This window comes from Balaenoptera physalus (assembly GCF_965194825.1).
Source record: "Balaenoptera physalus genome assembly, chromosome: 20".
Classification (NCBI taxonomy): Eukaryota; Metazoa; Chordata; class Mammalia; order Artiodactyla; family Balaenopteridae; genus Balaenoptera; species Balaenoptera physalus.
In genome coordinates, this window is record NC_138901.1 from 176,296 (window position 1) to 198,195 (window position 21,900).

The 21,900-nt window shown below is 37.0% G+C and overlaps 1 protein-coding gene across 11 annotated transcripts in view; it reads left to right on the forward strand.

The window, feature by feature from the left end:
- The window catches only part of HELZ (helicase with zinc finger), a 156,601-nt gene that overhangs the window by 25,613 nt on the left and 109,088 nt on the right, over positions 1-21,900 (forward strand). For 9 of the 11 annotated variants that reach the window (XM_082441863.1, XM_082441862.1, XM_082441865.1 and 6 more), the window contains 6 exons: positions 634-670; positions 11,130-11,254; positions 13,709-13,765; positions 17,881-17,932; positions 19,327-19,402; positions 21,413-21,611. In XM_082441863.1, the coding sequence (XP_082297989.1) occupies positions 634-670; positions 11,130-11,254; positions 13,709-13,765; positions 17,881-17,932; positions 19,327-19,402; positions 21,413-21,611 (546 nt within the window). Of the gene's footprint in view, positions 1-633; positions 671-11,129; positions 11,255-13,708; positions 13,766-17,880; positions 17,933-19,326; positions 19,403-21,393; positions 21,612-21,900 lie in introns of those variants that run through there. The other 2 variants (XM_082441869.1, XM_082441861.1) reach the window with 2 other exon arrangements.

A 21,900-nucleotide genomic window follows, 5' to 3' on the forward strand; every position in this document is an offset into this window, starting at 1 on the left:
TTGAGGAGTTTGCCCCATTGAAGCACAAAAAAACGGAATGGTAGCTGGTGGGAGAAGTGAAGTCAAGGGAAGGATCCTTTCAGATGAGAGAAATAAGAGCATGTTTGTTTATAGGACTGAACCGTTAGGAAACAGAAAATTAATGACGTAGGAGAAACAGAAGAAGCTTGCTGGAGCGCTGTTCTTGAGTAGGCCCTGGAGCAGATCTTCACGGGTGGTAGGATGGGCTTTAGGAAGGAACAGGGCTGGCTCACCTGGTAACAGGTGGAAGGCACGGTGTGCCGGGAAGTGGGCAGCCATGGTAGTGGCCATCCGTGGAAGGTCTCTTCTCAGGGCTGCAGTTTCCTCAGTAAAGTCATTAGCTGAGAGCGAGGATGGGGAGGAGATTTCTGGTGACTTGAGGTTAGAGAGGGCGAGAGGGAGGAGAGTGAATAAATGGCCTAGGGACGTATACTGTAACGTTTGTTTGTAGAATATTGTGTAATCCTCAGCACATGAGTTAGCTTTGCTCTGTGAATATTAAATTTGCAACATTAATGATTAAACTTTGAAACAAAGCTGAGCTTTTTGATAAAATCTGTTTTAAGCAGCCCTTGAGCTACTTAACTTTATCTTGTATCTTTTATTTTGCAGAAAAACTATGGGCAAGCTGATGAAGATTGTAGGCATGGTATGTTTAAAAGCAGGATTCTTTTCTGCTGTGAAGATTTTGAATTATTTAATTGAGCAGTGTTTTTTTCATATGCTAATTTCAAAAGTGATCATAATATTTAAAAAAACCCACCTCACGGTGGTGCCTAGTGACTAATTTGGACGGCGACTTTCCTGCTATGGTGGGTGCACACGTGAACACTGTTCCTAATCACAAGCGTTGGCACTGCTGTCACTCCCTTGGGAACACTGATAATGCCCTTTTAAAGTTTGCGTGCGTATTTTCCGTCAATAAAGAGCCATATGTTAAGAACTGTAGCACATAACACACATTGATTAAAACGTTAAGCTTGGATAAATTGAAAAGCTGGGCCTCTGCCTCCTAAAGTGTTCTTTTCCCCTTCATTAGAAGATTTCCCTTAGAGAGCAGAGACTGACTGAATGCTCTTTAGTGCTTTTTCCTGTTTTCTTTTGGGCAGGAAATTGATTAATAAGATTCGTGCTCTTTGGGTACTCATAGAATAGGAATCCTTTTCTTGGAGATTGCTGCCAATTCACTAGAATGAATCTAGAAGTGAGTGGGAGGAGGGTTCAGTGTACATTCTCACACACTCTTGGTGGGAGTTTTGCACAGCTCAGTGATTTGGATAATATAATGTTTCAGTTATCCAAATTGGGGTTGGGGGGCTGAGGTGTCTAACATAAGTTAAAGTTTTTTTCCTATTTGCTCCTTTGTGTCAAAACTTTTAAAAGTATTAGCTCTTTTTGTTGTTAACCTTACAAAACCATCTTATCTACTCCTGGGGCATATTGGACATAATTTAACCATTCATTAAAGATTCAGTGACCTCTTTGTAAACCTTGCTTCATCGAATTGTATACTTTGGGAGTTAATCGGCCTGAGAGATATCTAGTACAGTCTTCCGTTAAAAAAATCTTTACTATCTGTGGACATTTAAAAGTTACCAAGAAGCCAGATAATACGTCAGATAATATAGAGGAATATGAAGGAGGGACCCACTTCCCTTTCTCCCCTCATCTGAAGGAACCATGTATTAGTTTGCTGCATCTTCTTCACCTTTCTCTGTAGTGATAAGCACAAATGCTTATAATACATAGGTAGGATCTGCCTTTAAAAATTAAAAAAGAATTATGTGATCATCACAAAGTTTCTTGCTTTCTTCTGTAACAATAGATCATGGACATCTTACTAAGTTAATAATACATCAGCTCCAATTCCTGCTGAATATTCCATGGCGTAGATGTGCCGTAATTTATTCAGCTATTCCCATATTGATGGGCATTCAGGTGGTTCTAGTTTTCTAGTTTGTAATAGTTCATCCTGTAATAAACATACATTCTTTCTTACTGTTGCCTTTGTTTCTTTATGGTAGTCTTAAAAGTTAGATATCTGGGTTAAGGAGTTTTAAAAGTTGGATGTCTGGGTTAAAATATACTTGAATGTCTGTTTCTTGTGATCTCACTAACTGGAACCTCTCAGTCTTGACACTGTGACAATCTTGTGTGTGAGAAATGGCCCCTCTTTCTTTAATGTTCCCTTCCTTGAGTACTGGTGAGGTTGATGCTTTTCATTTGGAGACACACAAAGTCCCAGAAGAGTAACTGACTTGTGAAGAGTTGTGGAAGGGTAAACGCTGTGGGTGAAGGAACATAAGGAAGAACGCTGCATTTTTTGTTAACTGTTTTACTTAGCGTTTTCAAGTGAGATACTATTTTACAGCTGCTGAATTACCAAAATAAAAGCTTAACAGGAAACCTTGGAGATGAAGGATAAGTCTGTCGCCTGGATTGTGATCATCGTAACATGAATGTATACGTATGTCCACACTCACCAGACTGTATGCATTAACTGCGTGCAGGTTTTGGATACTGATTATGTCTCTGTAATGTGGGGAGAAAAGTTTAACCAATGTCTAAGATAAGGTTGCAGTGAAATGAGTGTAGGCTTGTGGTGGTGGTAGAGTATGAAGCGGAATACAGCTTGGTAACATGTTCGTTCCTTTGACCCACTAATCTTAGTTCTGGGATACTGTCCCAAGTAAATATTCCAAAAGAAGGAAGAAATTGTACGTGGAATGGTTTTCATTGCAATACTGTGTGGAAAAGAGGAAAACCGGTTAGCTTGCAATAAGGGTTCATTGATTACACTCTGTGCATTCCTTGTTACCATTTATGTGATAAGTAAGAACATGGAAGTGCTTATTTAACGTATATAAACTTTGTCGTTTGAAATAGACATTTGGGAATATGGGCAAAGTTTACATGTGTATATTGCTAATTGTAGAGTTCTGCTTTTATATTATGTACATGTAATTTTTTTTCTTTTCACCTTTTGGTAACTTGTGTTTTTTTTAATTGAAATACCGTTGATTTACAGTATTAGTTTCAAGTGTACAGCAAGCTTATTTTTATATAAGGTAAAATACCACAGTTAAGCAGTCAGTTAGTAATAAAAAGCAACACGAGAATCTCAATCTCTGTTAATTATTATATTGGTTTGTAACGCTAGATAGCCCGAATAGCTCCTGCCTTAATGGCCCCAGAGCTTTGTTTGAATTTTATGTACTAGAGTATCATCCTGGTGTCTGTTCCCTCACTGTCAGGCTATCAGTTTGCATTCCTTACAACTCTCAACATGCCTCATTGCAACTACCCTCCCCCTCTTCTCCACTTGCTGCTTCTGACCCTGATTTCACTTTCTTAGGCAGGGATAGGAAACCAGACAGACAATCTTTGTCATGGAGTTAAAAAACATTGAAAAATTTTTTTATTATGAAAAATTTAAAACATACAGGAAACTAGGGGAAAGAGTGTAATAAACATTCATAGTCTCGAAACTTAGGTTGTAACCTTTTGCCATATTTACTTCATTAATTTTTTTCTGAACTATTTAAAAATAATTATAGACATCATGATATTTACTCCTAAATACTTTAGTACGCATCTCTAAAAAATAAGGTCATAACTGTATAACCACAATATTATTATTAACCTAATAAAAATGACCATAATTCCCTAATATCAAAAACCAGTCCATAATCAGATTTACCTGGTTGTTCCCAAAATGTTTTTTTTTAAGGTTGATTTGTTTAAGCCAGGAACTAATCAGAGTCATAAGATTTAATAGTTGGAATTCTACTTAAAGAAGAAATAGATTCTGAGTGAGGACTCAAGGGCATCCTGAAGATAAACTACACAGACTTTAGGTTGATGGAGTTTAGTTCTGAGTTTGCTGTTGTGTTCTGGGTAGTGAGGGTGGTCAAGCCAGTGACCACTGAGCAAGTGAGGGGGTCAAGTCTGTTTTCATTATCTGAACATACGCTGTATTTGGCATAACAGGACAACTTTCATAAGATAAGGATTCTTTTTCTTCCTCTGAAATATTCATCATATAGGAAACTCACATTTTTTTTAAACTAACAAAAGGGAATGAGGTAAATGGAGAAAGTGAAATCAAAAGATAGTCTTATCAGCTAAGAGTTTTGTGCTACATGTAACGTGTGGATCAAACTCAGTCATTATAACATCAATGAATATTCTTCATAAGGCTGCAAGATTTTTAAACCCTAGGTGAGAGTGTCATTAATTTAAGAAATTAATATAAACAAAGGAGTTTGGGCCATCAATTGATATTTATTATATTGATACTTGCCCTGTGAAGTAAGTGATTCAGTAACCAAAAAGCCCTGTTAAATAGATGCTGACTGTATTACAAAAGGCAAATTGATACATGATTGATTGCACCTTCTGTACTTTCCTTCTCTGAAGAGTTTTGATTAAATAGATTTTATATTTTATGGTAATTAAAAATGTTTTGGAAAAATAGTTAATAGGGGTAACAATACTTATTCAGAATTATCTCTGGGTAAGACCCTCTGAAGTATTTTGTTTAATCACACTGTAATATCATTCCAGTTTTATGGGTGAGGAAACGGATTTTGTGAGATTAAGTAACTTGCTTAAGAGCATAGAGACAGTCCAGAGTGGAACTGTTGTTGTGAAGTGAGGTCTTTCTGATCCGAAAGGCCATGCTCCTTCTCTTTATCCCAAGGTGCAACCTGTTTATTCTTCAGGGTTTTACAGACATTATTCTATTTAGTGCCACAAACCTGGGGGGGAAAAAGGCAAATGGGTATTTTATATTCTAGAAATGAAAAAGACTGAGGCCCAGGATCACGTAGATGATAGTGGAGTGGGGCAAGAGTTTGGATCTTCAAGCCTCTAGTTCATCCAATTTTTCCTGTCGACCAGAATGTTAAATAGGGATGCAGTTCAATAATATTCCTTAATTACTTGTTCTTTAGATCCATTTGCGGTAACTATTTTAAAAATTCCATGTATATAAGCTTTATTTCTCCAACAGGAATTAAAAAAAAAACTTTTTATTTTGAAATAATTATAGATTCACAGGAAGTTGCAAATATAGTACAGACTGATCCCATGTATCTTTCCCCCCAATGGTTACATCTTACATAACTGTGGTACAATATCAAAACCAGGAAGTTGACACTGGTTCCATGAATATGTGTAATTCTATTTCATTTTATTATGTGTAGATTCAGGTAACCACCAGCACAGCCAAGATACAGAAGTGTTCCATCACGGTGAAGGTCTCTCTTGTGCTACCCTTTGTCGTTACACTCACTGTCTTCCCTCCCTGTGTAACCCCTGGCAACCACTAATCTGTTCTCCACCTCCATAATTTTGTCATTTTGAAAATACCACATAATGGAACCATATTGTACGTGATCTTTTTTTTTTCAAATTTTTATTTATTTATTTATTTATTTATGGCTGTGTTGGGTTTTCGTTTCTGTGCGAGGGCTTTCTCTAGTTGTGGCAAGCGGGGGCCACTCTTCATCGCAGTGCACGGGCCTCTCACTATCGCGGCCTCTCGTTGCGGAGCACAGGCTCCAGACGCGCAGGCTCAGTAATTGTGGCTCACGGGCCTAGTTGCTCCGCGGCATGTGGGATCTTCCCGGACCAGGGCTCGAACCCGTGTCCCCTGCATTGGCAGGCGGATTCTCAACCACTGCGCCACCAGGGAAGCCACTGTACGTGATCTTTTTAAGGATGACTTTTTTTCTCTCACCATGTGTTTGAGACCCATCCAGGTTTTTGTGTGTATCAGTAGTTCATCCATTTTTATGGCTGAGCAGTATTCCACAGCATGGCTGTACCACAGTTTGTTCTTCAGCAGGAACCTAAGGCTTTCTGGAATAGGACCTTAACTTCCACTCTTCATTTCCCCATAATGCCTATTAACTGTTTTAAGTAAAGTTCTTATATGTAAGTTGATAGGGATAGAATATAAATCAGGAAAGTGTTTTTTAAATATTTAAGTTAAGTTGGAAACCATCCTCTAAGTGTGCAGACTCTCTTTTGCATGAGTAGGTAGATATTTAAGTAAGCAACAGTCTCTGAACTACGTCCTTTGAACTCAGCTGCAAGAGCCTCACCATGGTTGTATGACTGTCTGTTCTAGACCTTTTCTTATTTATGCAGGGTGTCAGTTATAGTCATGAGTGACGTACATGTATTTCATGTTGTTTTTCACTTATGGAATAAATACTAGCATTAATTTTATATTAGCTCAAATTATATGTATACCATAAAAAGAGAAGATTTAAAATGAGTGGTACCTTGCCTTGTAAAATCTCAATGAAAACCATACCAAAGCGGGGCGGGGTGGGGGGGGACGGACGGACACGGACGGACAGGACGACGACACTGAAATTAAGATTACTGTGAACACCTGAAAACGTAGCCCTCTCGCATAGTGCAAAGAAAATAGTCAGAAGAGGAGCAAAATGTCAGTTCTTCTCAGTAAGCAAATTATTTTTTAAAAAAGTAAGCAAATCAACCATGGAAACAATGAAGTAAGGGAGTGCCTCAGCAGAGGATTTTCCACACTCAGGATTTCCTCTGAGCGCTTACAGCGGACATAGCAAGGTGTTGACTTCTGACGTTGAAATAAAGGCAGTGAAAGAGTTTTAAGATAAAAAAATACAGTTAAATTGATTTTTTTAAAGTAGAAACAACTTCTTCCAGTTTTTGAACAGTTAACAGAGATTAACTTTCCTGTAATGATATAGCAAATGCATCTTGGAAATTAGGGTTCTTTATAATGAGGAGGCTGAAGGCTCTGCAAGCAGCATGCTCTCTCTCTCTCTCTTTCTAATGCACACACCGTACAGCAGGCTACTCAGGAGTCCAAGAGCCTTTATGCTGAGCTGCAGTTGAAGGAAAGAGTACTTTCAAAAATATACAGTAAGGTCTCAGATTCAAAGTTTATGGCACACACAAGAGGGCTGTAAGAGAGATAGAGATTTTTGTGACCAGGTTAAGGACCGAACACTGGAGGGAGCAAAAGCAAGGTAGCAGGGATTTGGGGGAAAAAAAAGAGAGAGAATGAGAGAGAGAGTACATTATAGTATTTAAATCTGGAGGTGAAATATTCAGAAGAGGTCTGTGTGATACCTGACATTGAATACTGTTAGGGCTTTTCATTTTCCAAAAGCGTCTCATAAAGGAAAGATTTTATCTGCAAAAGACCTTGGTAGGAAGGACATAAAATGCCACAAAAGCTGCGGTCCGCATGTCTTAAAGTATTATGTATTACAACTGGAAGTAAAGAGAGGGCAGGGGGAAAACAGGTTGAGACAGGAGAAGGATGGTGGAAAAAAAAAAAAACTATTTGGAAAAATGGACCCGGGTGAGAGATTTGCCACAGAGTTCTTATTCTGGTTTACATGATACTTTTTGTTACTTGTTACAAGTGGACATTTTAACCTGATTTAGGCCTTCTGCTGTTTGGAGTCTGTTTATAAACTCCTCCCCTAACCCCACCCCAGTAGATGTTTGGCAATAAGTTTATTGCCCAAAAATTAAATGGCTGATATTTAGGAAAGGAATTTATTTTTAAATTATAAATTTGTTTTATATATTTATTAAATGAATCTATTTTCATTTTTGATTCAGTTCCTGATGTGTTGGTTCTGAGAATGTGATTATATCCAAGTGGTAAATAACTTCACTTTATTAATGACTCAAGGATTTAGTTTAATGGTAATTTTAAAATTTCTTTCAAAAATTTTGGAAAAATACTACCTTGATTAGGCTATGCTCTTCAATAAAAGGCTTTAGAAATAACTAAGGACTTGATAAGAGAAATAACCTTTTGTGGTCATGCTACTGAAAAATACAGACTAATACTCAGCATTTACTGAGCTTTAAGCTTGTTTTAAATTATCTTTCTCATCGCAGGTAATTCCTTACAGGCAAGGGGAATTACATTTTAATTGTCGATCCTCTCCTTTTGGTAGCCAGGGGCTGTCAAGCACTTACAGAAGCTGTTTTTGTTGAAACGGTTGAATGAGTACTCCTTTAAGATTACTCATATTCTGGTCCAAAACATTCCAAGTAAGACAGATTTCACGTGTTAGAAAATCTTACAAAAACTTAAGAATGAGAAGGGATAGAGACTTGAATTTAGCAACGCAGCTAAGGTGTTCAGATTTCTCCTTTGTAACTCCCAGGGGAAGGAAGGAGTTATGTGCTCACTGTAGAATTTCACAGATAGTTGGGGGAAGAGAATTTATTTGTAAGGAATCATAACTTTTTTACAGTTGCCCAAGATTAGGTTATGTTTTAATGTCATCTCTTTTGGCAAGTTCAATTATTATAGCTGAGGCAAGTTTAAGAATACACTAGGCCATACTTTGTTTTCTTTCAAGCTTTTTCAAGATGTTAAAGGTAATACAGGACCAGATTGGCAGCACTGCAATTTGATTTTATCATATGACACCATAGCAGGATAGCTTTTTATCTATAGTAGTTGACTGTTTCTTTGCCATAGTTCTTCATGTGGGATCCTACAAGACTTAAACTGAATTGCATTTAAAGACAGCCATTAGAAGAAAGTACATCAGTAGTGTTTCTTGTCTAAAATGTTTAGAGAGAGGAAAGGGAAACATAATTCTGACAAATCTGGAGACATTTAGACATCAATGTAATGGAAGAACTTTTGCAAAATAAAATTCAGCATATACCTTGTACAAAACCAAAGATCTCTGAAGAGTGCTTGTAAAATATCATGTCATTTAATACTCTTTAAACATGACATAGTCATCTGAGACTGAAATATTCTTACATTTTTTTTCCATTTCCCTGAAACATTCTTCAGCTCTGGACAACTAGTTTCTTAATATCCCAATTACTGAAAAGGAACTAGGATAGTTCCTCAACAGTTCTTAATACTGTTTTATAATTTTTAGAGGGGAACGTAACATCTAGGGAACTCTTGAGGAGATTGTGCTAGATACTTCAGATAATTAACACAGTTAGTCTTTACCACAACCTTATTAGGTAGCTACTGTCACCTCCATTTTACGGGGGAGGAAACAGGCTTAGCGAATGTGAGTGATCCAGACCTTGGTAGGACTGTCATTTTTCTTCAGAGCATTTTATTAATGCTTGCATTATATTATTTGATCCTTGCAACACATGTTTTCATCTTGCAATTCTACAGATGACCACACTCAGGACCAGAGAGATAAAATGACTTGCCAAAGGTCATATTTGAATAGTTTCAGGAATAGTAAGATCTGAGGGAGATGTGGGCTTACTGTGGAATTTTCTGAGATGCTCAAGACATTCTTAAGGATGCTCCGTTGTTGTTAGTCATGTATTGGAATTGTCAGTTGAGGAGATAAGTGATCTGTAACATGGGTGGTATGACAGCAGGTTGGTCTAAACTGAAAGTAGTTGAATAAAACCTTCTTGAATACAGAGACTGCAACTTTCAATTTAGTAATCTGATTCAATAAAGTATATATGTAGAAAGATGTTTATTACAGTGTTCTTTTTAATAGTTAAAAATTGGAACTGTTCTGGATCAAGGGAATAGTTAAGTAAATTGACGTATCTACTTGATGGAACATTATATAGCTAATAATATGGTTACACTATAATATGGAAAATACTGAATGTGTCAAGGGGAAGTAAAGTAGGATATAAACTGTTATATCAGTTACAGTCATGTAAAAATTATGTAAATATTGATCAGAATTTGAAGAGAACATGAATAAGTGAAAACAGTTTTTTGGTTGAGTGGTGAGTTTATAGTGAACTTCTGTGTAGAATTTTATTAGTGTTCTTTTGTTATGTTATTTGGGTAATAAAAAAATTGAACCATATAACAAAAGGATATATTCAGTACCACCAAAATCAATATATTAAGAACAGGGCTTCCCTGGTGGTGCAGTGGTTAAGAATCCGCCTGCCAATGCAGGAGACACGGGTTCGAGCCCTGGTCCGGGAAGATCCCACATGCCTCAGAGCAGCTAAGCCCGTGCGCCACAACTACTGAGCCTGCGCTCTAGAGGCCGCAAGCCACAACTATCAAGCCAGCGTGCCACAACTACTGAAGCCCCTGCGCCTAGAGCCCATGCTCCGCAACGAGAAGCCCGCGCACCACAATGAAGGGTAGCCCCTGCTCACCGCAACTAGAGAAAGCCCACAGGCAGCAACAAAGACCCAATGCAGCCAAAAATAAATAAATAAAATAATTACATTTATTTTAAATATATATATATATATATTAAGGATGGACCCAATGGACTTTAAATGCAGTATATTATATTGATACTTAAACAAAACATTTCCTTGAAAATAATTAGAAAAAATGCAATTTCCAAAATATTTTCTTTCAGCAAATTATCTTTTTGCAAAGGAAGCTGAAGTGTGTATAAACCAAAAATAGAATCTTGGACTTAGCAGTAAAGAGAAGGGTACAGATTGTTTTACTGGTTGAACCATTAGCAGTTGTGGGAAATCATCTCAAATGACATGGCATAAAAAAATGAGTATATTCTGTATTGTTAGAAATATGTTCTCCTTGTGATTGTATTAAATTAAGTCAGTAAACCCTTGCAGACAAATTCGGTAGCATTTTCTCTAGCCATTTAACAATTGGGTTCTTAGTTAATCTTGCTGGTTTTGATAAAAGCTAATTCTTAATTGCTTAGGAATATCGAAATATTGAGGTTTGCAGTTTCTATGCTTATGCATTTTAATGGCACTGGGTCTCTTTGTCAAAAATGCAAGAACTTTATTCAGCGAATATCTATCCCTGCAGTTTAAAAGCCCTCATTTACCCAGAAATCATAGGGTGAACAGTATTTTCACTGGAGAGCTGTAAGATGAATTCTCATGATTTTGCGGTGATCCTACCTGACTATAGGCTGTAGTAGGTTAGGTATGTTGATTGTCCCATGTTTTTTCTTGGCTTTATGCATGTCATGGACAGAACTGAAACATCACTGCCTTCCTCTAGTAGTTATAGTTATTCTTTTAGTATAAAAGAAGTCATGCTTGGGATAGTGTGCTAATAATAAAATTGAGAAAAATGTGTATCGAATGTTACGTGGTTAATGATGGCTGTTCTTTCACGACAGTGCTGGGAGAAGGACTGGCCAAGGGAGATGGTACCTTTCAAGCAGTGCTTTGCTGCATGCAGCTTAAAGGAAAGCTCCAACCTGTATCCAGCATTCTTGCCAAGTCACTGACAGGAGAGTCCCTGGTATGTTGATGAGTTCTAAATTTGAATGTCTGAAAGCGGATTCATCCATTTGACTCCTTAGGTGTATACCTGCGTTCCTCTAGGTTCTGTCAGAAATCAAAGTTTATAAGTATCTTGAGATGCTTATTCCTCTTCAACAAACTGATGTTTAATCATTGGATTCTTGTAGTTTGTGATAATATATATAAGAATTGGAGATACTTTTTAAGCTTTGAAAGTATAGAATAACTAAATGATTTTCTTTAAAGGTATAATTTAACAGAACCTGGAAATATTTTTGAGTTTTAAAATGCTCCCGTGGACATATGATCTTACGGGATTCTTAAATTCAACAATTTATAAAATGCTTAAATTTATCTAAACTAAGTAATAATTACTTTTGTTTCTGAAGATGTCATATGTGTAAGTTAATATTCATGACTGCTCTGATGGAGTTATCTAATTCTTTTCAGACTTTGGGATAAATGTTTGTATGTAGTATTTAATTTTTGAGAGTTTTTGTTTGTTTTTGGATGAGATAATTGAAAGACTACTTTTTTTGTACTTTAGAGTTGGCAATCTATAGAAATTGGAAGAAAAGAGATATTATAACTTTTTTTTACCAGTTGGTAACTGTTACAGAATTTGCTGATATTTTTCAGGAATCATAATGAAAAACAGTGAAAGCAAGAAAATACATGTATACTTTGTTATACAGCATGAATTCTCTATACTTTACTTCTGAATTAACATAAATTGTGGAAAGCTGGAGCAAAGTTGTGTTTTCACTGCAAATAAATATATATTTGGTAAAAAAAAAAAAAAAAAGGAAATTAGGAAAGTACTTTGTATATTGTTGAGTGCAATGTAATGACCCGTCTCAGAGGGTAATTTAGTTATTTTCTAAGGAATTATTTTGCAGTGAATTGTTTAGTTGGTTTAACAGTATTTTTGGATGTCACCATTTTAACAAATGAATATAAAAGCTAAGATGTGTTATTAATATAGCAAAATTGTATGGGTATTTAGTTCTAAATAGATGATAAAGAATAGTTCTCTTCTTTATTATTTAGATAATTCTATCCTTAAGGAACTTTTCTATATAAGTTAAGCATATTACACAGTTTTACCTGTTGGATTTTTACTTATTTTATTTTATTATTTTTTAATTTATTGGGGTATAATTACTTCACAGTGTTGTGCTAGTTTCTGCTGTACAGCGAAGTGAAATAGCCATATGTATACACATATTCCCCCCCGCCGACCGCAACTTCTGGATTTCCCTCCCATCTAGGTCACCACAGAGCTGTACAGCAGGCTCTCAACTAGTTATCTATTCCATACACAGCAGTGTATACACGTCGGTCCTAATCTCCCAATTCATCCCACCCCCCCTTTCCCCCCTTGGTGTCCATACGTTTGTTCTCTACGTCTGTGTCTCTATTTCTGCTTTGCAGATAGGTTCATCTGTACCACTTTTCTCGATTCCACATATATGCATTAATATACGATATTTGTTTCTCTCTTTCTGACTTACTTCACTCTGTATGACAGTCTCTAGGTCCATCCACATCTCTACAAATGACCCAGTTTCATTCCTTTTAATGTCTGAGTGATATTCCGTTGTATATGTGTACCACATCTTCTTTATCCATTCATCTGTTGACGGACATTTAGGTTGCTTCCATGACCTGGCTATTGTAAATAGTGCTGCAATGAACATTGTGGTACATGACTCTTTTTGAATTATGGTTTTCTCAGGGTATATGCCCAGGAGTGGGATTGGTGGGTCATACGGTAGTTCTATTCTTAGTTTTTTAAGGAACCTCCATACTGTTCTCCATAGTGGCTGTATCAACTTACATTCCCACCAACAGTGTAGGAGGGTTCCCTTTTCTCCACACCCTCTCCAGCATTTATTGTTTGTAGATTTTTAAATTTAAAATTAGGAAGAAGCAATTTGCTTTCAAATCTCAAGTGAAATTTGAATTTCAGAAGAGTGAATGTTTTATGTATTTTCCTTCAACAGCTTTGTTAATGAACCATCTTTAAGTAGTGTGATCATTGTATGTGAATCTGAGCCATAAGTAACTGAGTTCACCATTTTGTAAATATAGCCTATTAGTTTCAGAAAAAGGAGTTTTAAAAAGTTGAGGTTTATTTTTTTCTTTACTTACTCTATCTTGCTCTTCAGTGATACCCTTTGTGAATATTCTATTGAATTAATTTTAACTTCTTGGGCAAGGTGAATACAGTGTTGTAGGGCACACTGTATCTTTTGTCCTGTTAATCTTTTTAACTTTGCGCTTAGATGGTTAGCTTTATCACCACCTCCAATGGTAATGAGGATGGGAGATGAGCATAGCATCGGTTTTCTTTTTACAGATAAACCTTAGAAACAGCTGAAGAGTTAAGTCCCCATAGTAAAGAACTAATATACTACTTGGTTTTTCCGTTTTTCATTTGCCCTTTCAGAATGGGATGGTAACAAAAGATTTGACAAGACTGAAAATACTTCTCACAGAAACGGAGGTAAGACTGTTTCACTGGATCTCTTTGGGAAGAGTTTAACTCAGTCTGGCTAGTACGTGTTCTTTATTAAAATTTGGAAAATCACTGGGCATCAGCAAGGCTTTAAAGATGGGGTAGTGCAGCCTTTAGACTTTCTGTAACCAGGCTTGGTCCCATCCTAGGAACTTTGCTTCCTATCAAGGTGCCTCTGCATCCCAGGTCTTCTGTTTTGTCCCTAGTTTTTGTTAGCTGTCTCTGGCCAATAAATGGAAAGATCATGGGGAAATTTTAGTTTTTAACTACATCTGGCAATTAGAAAATTCTGTTATTAAAAGTGAGATACTCCTCAAGCCTTCTGTGTTTTTAAGTAACTAATAGAAGCCTGTGATTTGAGGAGTATCTTTAGGGAATGAGTTTAGCTGATGGAGATAATGTGTATCAGGGTAAATGGTGAACAAAAATGTGCTCTGGTGAAGCAGTTGAAGGCCGGGGACAGCAGCGGCATGTAAAAGGCCCGTGGCTTTGTAAGTCTCAAATTTCTATTCCTCATACGGGTATATAAGAGTATTTTTATTTAGATGTCTCATTTTAAAAACAGCCATTTTTGTCAGTTTTTATCATAAATGGAAGCCCATGTAAAGTGGTCGATTGATTGGCTTATTTATTTAAAAAATGGCACCTACTATGTGCTAGGTATTATGCTTGGTGCTGAGGATACAGCACTGAACAAGACACTCATGGTCCTTGTTGTCCGGGAGGTTAGAGTCTTGGGGAGGAGATAGACAATAAATACATAAATCAATTAAACAAGTATAGGTAGAATTCTTACTTACATTGAGGTAAGTGGTATGAGGGCAAAGAATAAGCTTTCTGTGATGGAAAAATAACTGGAATGGTGGTGAGGGGGCGAGACACTTAAGCTGAGTTGAGAATGAGAAGGCGCTGGTCTCGTGGAGAGTGCGGTAAGGGTGCTTGCTCCTGTCGGGCCAAGAGGGTGGGACGAGCCCCAGGTGTAAACCTCGACCTCCTGTAGATTTCCTTCCCACTTCAAATCTAATTATACATCGCAGTTCGTACCAACAAATAAGTAAGCAGAGAACACAGTCATGGTGAATTATATAAGCTGCATAAAGATACTGTTTGTTTTGCTACAATTAAATAGCCTTTTAAAGAATGTTATTTTCTTAGTCTTATGTTATCTTATTATGGATTAACTGAGAATCAATAAGCTCTAATTAACTTCGAAGCCATTTCCCTTCTGATATATACGTAGTCTTTTAATTTCTAAGAAGTAAAATATGACAATTATAAGTGTTTTAGACTCTTAAAATGAGAACATAAAATAAGATGATTTTTGGCCTTGTTCTCCTCTTTTATTACCTTAGTTGAATTAGCAGCTTTACATCTGATAATCATACACAAATATATATAAAATTTTATTTTTAATATTTATAATCCTGTTATGTATAAGGTCACAAATATCACTTGACTCTCATTTTGTGACTGTACTTTTGGAATAAGTGACTTAAATTTTGTTTATAATTTCTTTTCTGTGTAACCAGAGTAGTAGTATTTTTGGTTAGTGCACTGGTACTATTAAAAAATCCATCTAGAAAAAGCTAACAAACAATGCTACCCTTACTTATTATTGCACCTGACGTATTTAAAAATAGCAACAATGTGTTATTTAAAGATTGGGCTGAGCTGACGTTTGACCTGTAAATGCTAGTGGATGAGAATAAAGACATGGAACTAAAGGCTGACTAATGAAAAGAAAAACAACACATATTCTGTAGGAAAACTTCAAATATCCAATCAATAGATTTGATTGTAACTTTACAGGAATTCTAGCAGTGTGAACTTCGGCTGCCTTCCCTGAAGGTCTCAGTAGAGACTGAAGATCACAAACTAATTGATGTTGCCTTTCTGTCTTAGGGTCTGAGCATATAAAAAGGGTGTTAAAAAAACAAAACTAAACACAGCACCTGGAAACTAAAAGCCACAGTGGCCGAACATTCAGCCCAGGCTCGAGCTGCTCGTTTTCACCAGCTCTTCTGATGTGGCTGTGCGGCTCCCCAGACCGCGCCAGGCTGAGAGCTGCAGTGTCACCACAGGCGCGCTCTGCCCGCTCGCGGGTTGTTGTAGACGCTGACTCACGAAGGGCGCCACGCGTGTTTCCCTTCTGACAGTTATACATGCTTTCAGCTTTATTTCATCACCAAAACATTGTCTTCCCATTTTTTCTCGCACATTTGGTAAATTTATTTTGATAAATTTTTTTAGAGGAGATACTTTCAATTCATACTTGTAGTGAATTTTTAGCTCTTATATTTATAAATTCTCTGTAGTTAGAATCATATTTTAAGGGCTAGTGTGGGACTATGCTGCTTAGATCTTGCTTATAGAATTTTAAAGGATCTTTTAATATACCTTTTTGGTGCGCATAGAGTCCTTATAATGTTAATAATTACTCCTGATTTATTTGTTAGCTTATGTATTCTTATATTCAGTCCTCATTTTACAAAAAGAATGGGTTGTCTTTAAAAACTTGTTAGTAAGTAGTTTGAGAATCAGAAGGCATTTTCCTGTTGAAACAGTATTATAGTGATTTAGTTCCAGCCCAACCTAAAAAGGGTCCAATTTAATCAGTGACATGTAAATTATGGTGATATTATTGTTTCAGTTATACCCAGTTAGCGTTTATGCCATTCTTTCTATGGTACAAGACATTCCAAATTTCATCTTGGGATACCGTTTCCTCCTTCTCATTCAGTTCGACATTTACTGAGTGCGTGTGCTGTTCAAGGTTCTTTGGGTTTTGGAAAGCTGAGAAATCCATGAAAAACAATCTGAAGGGCCAGCCCAAGATGTGCATAGCTAATGTAGCCACAGGGCAGCCTGTGGTCAGTAGGTTCTGTAATGGAAGTACAAGCAGGGAAAGGAGAGATAAACACCCTGCGGAGAAACCAGGGAGGCTAGTGTCAGAACTGACGTTAAAGGATAGAGGCAGCTAAGTAAAGAGCCAGGAGTGACTTGGTACAATAACTTGGCAGTCAGTTGGTTCAGGGGTAGATGAGACAAGTAGTAATGATGCTCTTACCTAGGATAGTGGCAGGGGGTGTTGAGTATGAGACAGACGTGAGAGGCGTTCTAGACCTGGTTGGGCAAAGATTTGGAGAATACTCGGAGCAGGACAGAGTCTGAGATGGCTTTCAGGGTTTCAGCCCGGCTCTTTTGGGGGAAGAGGAATCCATTAACCTGAGATAAGGAGCGCTGAAGGAAGATGAGATTCGGGGTTAAAGTTGATGAACTTCACTTACACGTACTGTGTTTGAAGTGCCTGGGTGGCCATCCATCCATCCCCCCATCCACCCGTCCGCCCAGATTTACTGAGCATTCATTACGCGCCGGATCCTCTGAGGCGCAGGGATGCAGGGAGGCAGTTGCAGGCTGTTGACAGTGGATCTGTGCGTGGCTGACAGTGGCCCAGCATGTAAAATGCTATAGAATAGTTAAGCTGGCACTTAACTGTTCTCTAGCTGGCACTCAGTTGCAATTGGGGGTGTGGAGCTTAGAGTAAAGTTATAGCCCAAGGGGCACGTGGAGAACTTACATGCATTAGAGGGGAAGTCAGGGCGAGCGGGTCCCCAGCCATGGGCTCCACTGTGGGAGAAGGTCTCGTCCTAGAGCAGCGAGGGGGACTCGGCCAGGACAGGCTCCCAGGTCCTCAAGTGGTGGTGGTGCTGCACTTGATGCAGGAGAAAAAGCCCCTCGCCGGCTGGTCATACTGTAGACGTTAGCAGAGGAGAGTGCAATACGTACACGGATGGAAGGTGCTACTCCACGGGGTTCAGGACTGGGGACCGAGACTTCTCTTGCTCCCAGGTAATTTTTATGTGGGGAAGGAATCTCTATCAGTTTCCTTAATGAGGGCCACAGAAGTACTTCTTTTCCATATTTACGTATGGAAACTAGAGCAAGGAGCAAAAGATACCGTTTGCATATTAATGTTTATTAAAAATTTCTAAATATTCAATCTCAAGCTTTTTAAAAAAATGTTAAAAATGTCCAAGTTTAATTCAACATCAACTAGTTATTTCGTATTATAAACATTTCTTTCATTTGAAAAATTGCAGACAGCAACTGGTAACGTCCTCTCTGGATATCATGTGGAAGACTTAGAAGAGGGTAAGTACGAAACTGTTTAACTTCTGGTAGCTGTGATTTTGGGCATTGCTTCTTTATTGATTATTGGGAGGAAATTTCTGAGTTAGATTACATGTTAGTGGAGGTACAGGAGAGAATATAAAGATTTAATTTTAAGAAGTAGTGCGGATGGAAGCAGTTTGTTCACTAGCCCCTGTCATGGAGTAATAGAGTACGGAGATGGGAGGTAACCCCGGAAGTGACCTATTTTGCCTTCTTTCCTCCATGTGCACAGTTCTGAACTTGAACCTTGCTCTTAGCAATCTGCAGAGGGAGGTCTTTTCTCCTTTCTCTCTATCACAGGCTAGTACAGTTACTACTTTTTGGAAGTTCTGACCTGTAAGCTACGTTGTTCCTGCCACAGTGAAAGTCTGTGATCTCCTCTTCTCCTGCCAGAGGAAGGTGAAGAGAGATGGGCATTCATTGAGCGTTTGCTGAATGATGTCTACCATGTAGTGGCTTTCACAGAAACGAGTACTGACTTCTTAGAGTCTTTCTTCATCTCTTTGATAGGTGATAAAACTGATGTTCATTAAGGTTCGGTAATTTTCCCAGTCACGCAGATAGGAAGGGGCGAAACGCAGCTTTAAGCTCAGCCGGGCGGAGTGTGCTTTGGGGGCGGCGGAGCGCAGTGACCAGTGAGGAGGTAGAAAGTGGCTACAGGGTCCTGGGAAACTTGCTGCTGCCCAGCCTCTGGAGCTCAGCCGTTTCTCTCTGACGCTTTATTTTCCTTGGCTTATTTGGAACCTTTTATCCAAGTGCATTAATTAAAACTCATTGTATTCAGAAGGAAACTAATGTTATTTTTTAGCTCCTATCTCAGAATTCACCTTTTTGAACTTTATTTCAATTGTTAAAAAAAGATTACTTCATTCAGTGCCATGTGTCAGACAGACCCTAAGGAACATGGATGGTAAAGTGGAACTTCTTCTCACTCCATATGCAGTACTGGAATTTGTTTTACAAAATTTCCTTCCAGGATACCATAATTTTCTCATTCCTGAAATAGTTCCTAATAGAGACACGGCTCATACTTAAGAAATGACAAGCATGCCAACACACCTCCCCTTTAGATGCCAGGCAGGAGACGGCACTTGGGAGCATGTCCGCCAGTCGCTGGGATAGAGTGAGGGTCATTGATTTGTCTTAGCTGCCGTGTAACTGCTTCTTCAGTGATTTCTAAGTTTCATATGGCTAAGTGATTTATAATTCGTTTGACTGGTAGATGACTCTTTTGGTAGAGGCAAGCATGTCATGTTCTTTTTACATCATCTGAGATGATGTGTATGGAGGGTTTATAGTATTTCTTACACATTAAAATATCAGAATTATCAGCAAGCCTCAAATGATAAGACTATATCCTGATTACTCTCTAGGATCTTGTAATGGTTGGCATTTCCGCCCACCACCTAGGGGAATCACAAGCAGCGAGGAATATACTTTGTGTAAAAGGTAACGTGAATTTTTTTTTTAAACCAATGACATGTCTTTATTCAAAGGATAGTTAATTTTCCTTCACTTTTTGAAAAGTAGTAATTCAGATTTAAAGAATATGTGAAGGAAGAAGCATAACAATTGAGTAAAATGGTTTATTTTCAATTTGAAACAGAAGCCAAAATGGTCATTATCATTAAATAATAATCAAAACCATATTGATGATCCTTCTTTTAATTATAAACAACAGTGATCTAAATGGAGATTGTTAAGACTTCTGTAATACCAGTTGGATTAATATGACTCAATTTAATTGCTGGTCTCTTGTTTATGTGAAATTTACCTAAATTATGGTGATTGAAGTTGAAGTTACCTTATTTAAACTGAAATGGAGCATAAAATAGATAAAGAAATCTTAAATTATTTTAATAACTTCTCTAAAAAAAAAGAAAATCTATTATCACGTAATCTTATATAGAATTTATGAGTAATTTATATTTGAAGGGCTAACCTTTCAAAATTTAATAATTATATGTTAAGGTAGAAAGAATTATTAAAGTTACATCAAGAAAGGTTCTTTTTATAAGAACTAGAAACTCTTGGTTCTTTAGATATAAGTTCTAATTACTCTAGGTTGCTTTTGATAATGAAGGAAGTTTGATATGCAGCTTTGATGACTGAATAGTCAAGAGGTCAGGTTTGATTTTATTGTAGAAATAAAGAAACTAGGTAGTAAATTTTTAAAATCCTGGTGGCATCAATGTTGTAGGAGAGGTAGAACGCGATCCCGTGCAAAGGAATTATGAGAAAATTTATAGTCCAGATGAGAATATCAAACCTTCAATTTTTACGGAAATAATTTAAAGCAAAGCAATAGAAAGACAAAGAAATATTTGGCTTATTACGACATACTGAAGAGAAACAAATGCATGATTTTAAATGTGTCTTAAGCATAAGAGAACTTAATAAATAGCATAATTTAAGTTCAAGTACTTTATGTATCATCAAGAAAAGCTTTAAATACACTCGTCTTTTCAAATAGGGTGAAACACTTGATAATTTACACTGTGCTGTGGTTCATTTTGTATTTCTCATATTTTTCCAGTTGAAAAATTATAACATAACATTGCTTTTATCCATTTGCTATTTATAGTTTGATTTTCATTTTTTCTCTCAGAAGATCTTTTATTAATTTTTGAATGTTTAAAAACTGGCTGGATCTATTATTTTATAGAGTATTTAAAAGTTAAAAAAAAAAGTTACTGATCAAAGTCTTGCATTTTTATCTGTTTTGACCATTGAATTATCAGTTGAATTTTATGAATTTACCCATTGAAGAATTTAATCTGACTATTGAATTAATTGTGATTCTTACATAAAACTTTTATTCTTAATTTATTTAAAACTTCAAGCAAATTAATATAGTCCAATATTCTCAATGAAATATAGGCAATAGTAATGTAGGGAAGAGTGAAAGCATTACATTTGAAGGTGAAAAGTAGAAGCCTTGAAATGTTAATTCAGTGACATATTACTTTTTTTTTTTTTTTTTTTTTTTCCCAGAACAAAATTTCTAGTATGTGGAAAATTTTCTTTAGGTCGTATCATTTTGGGAAGTAGGGCATACCTGTGCTTGATGAACTAATCCACTTGATGTCAGTGTTGCTTTAGAAAAATTCTGCTCTAAGAGGAATTGTCTAACAGAGTTGTTATACCATGAAGGAAGCTACCTTTGCAATGCCAGTTTTTGTGGGTGGGGGGCGGTCATGAATATGTTCTGCTTTGTCATCCCCTTACTCCAGAGAAAGAGGTCAGTGAACATGGTGGGGGTTGCTGTTTTGATTAACTGTTACAAATGTTTTCTAAACCTCTTCTTCCTCTTCGGTGCAAGACATGTGATAAATATGGCCTTTCAGGAGATGAAGTTTTGTTTTTGTTATTGGAGAGTCGGAGGGCAAATGCTGGAAGTTTATCTTTTAAATGGTCCAACAAAGTATATGATAAAACAGTCTTTCCTATTCTACTTAGATTTTTAGAGCAAGGAATCTGTAGGTATGGTGCCCAGTGTACTTCAGCACATTCCCAGGAAGAACTAGCAGAATGGCAGAAAAGATATGCTTCACGGTTGATAAAATTGAAACAGCAAAATGAGAATAAACAGCTCTCAGGCAGTTACATGGAAACCTTGATAGAAAAGTGGATGAATTCATTATCTCCTGAGAAAGTGGTGAGGAAAATAAACTGCATTTTTTTGTTTGTTTGTTTTAAACAGTGCCCTTGTTTGAGTCTTGACTTTATTTCGTGCTGTATCTTGGTTTATTTCCCTATCCTCTATGTGAAACACTTGATTCTTGATAAAGTGTTTTTAGTAGCAAAAGTAGACCCATTTGCTAAAATAAAGAGCAGAACTAAGCCATTTGTTCGGAGACTTGCAGGTATTATATTAATTTGTCTTCATTCAGGGAGTTTTTATTGCCATTTTTCGTTGTTGTTGTTGTTAGTTTTCTTATGTCTCT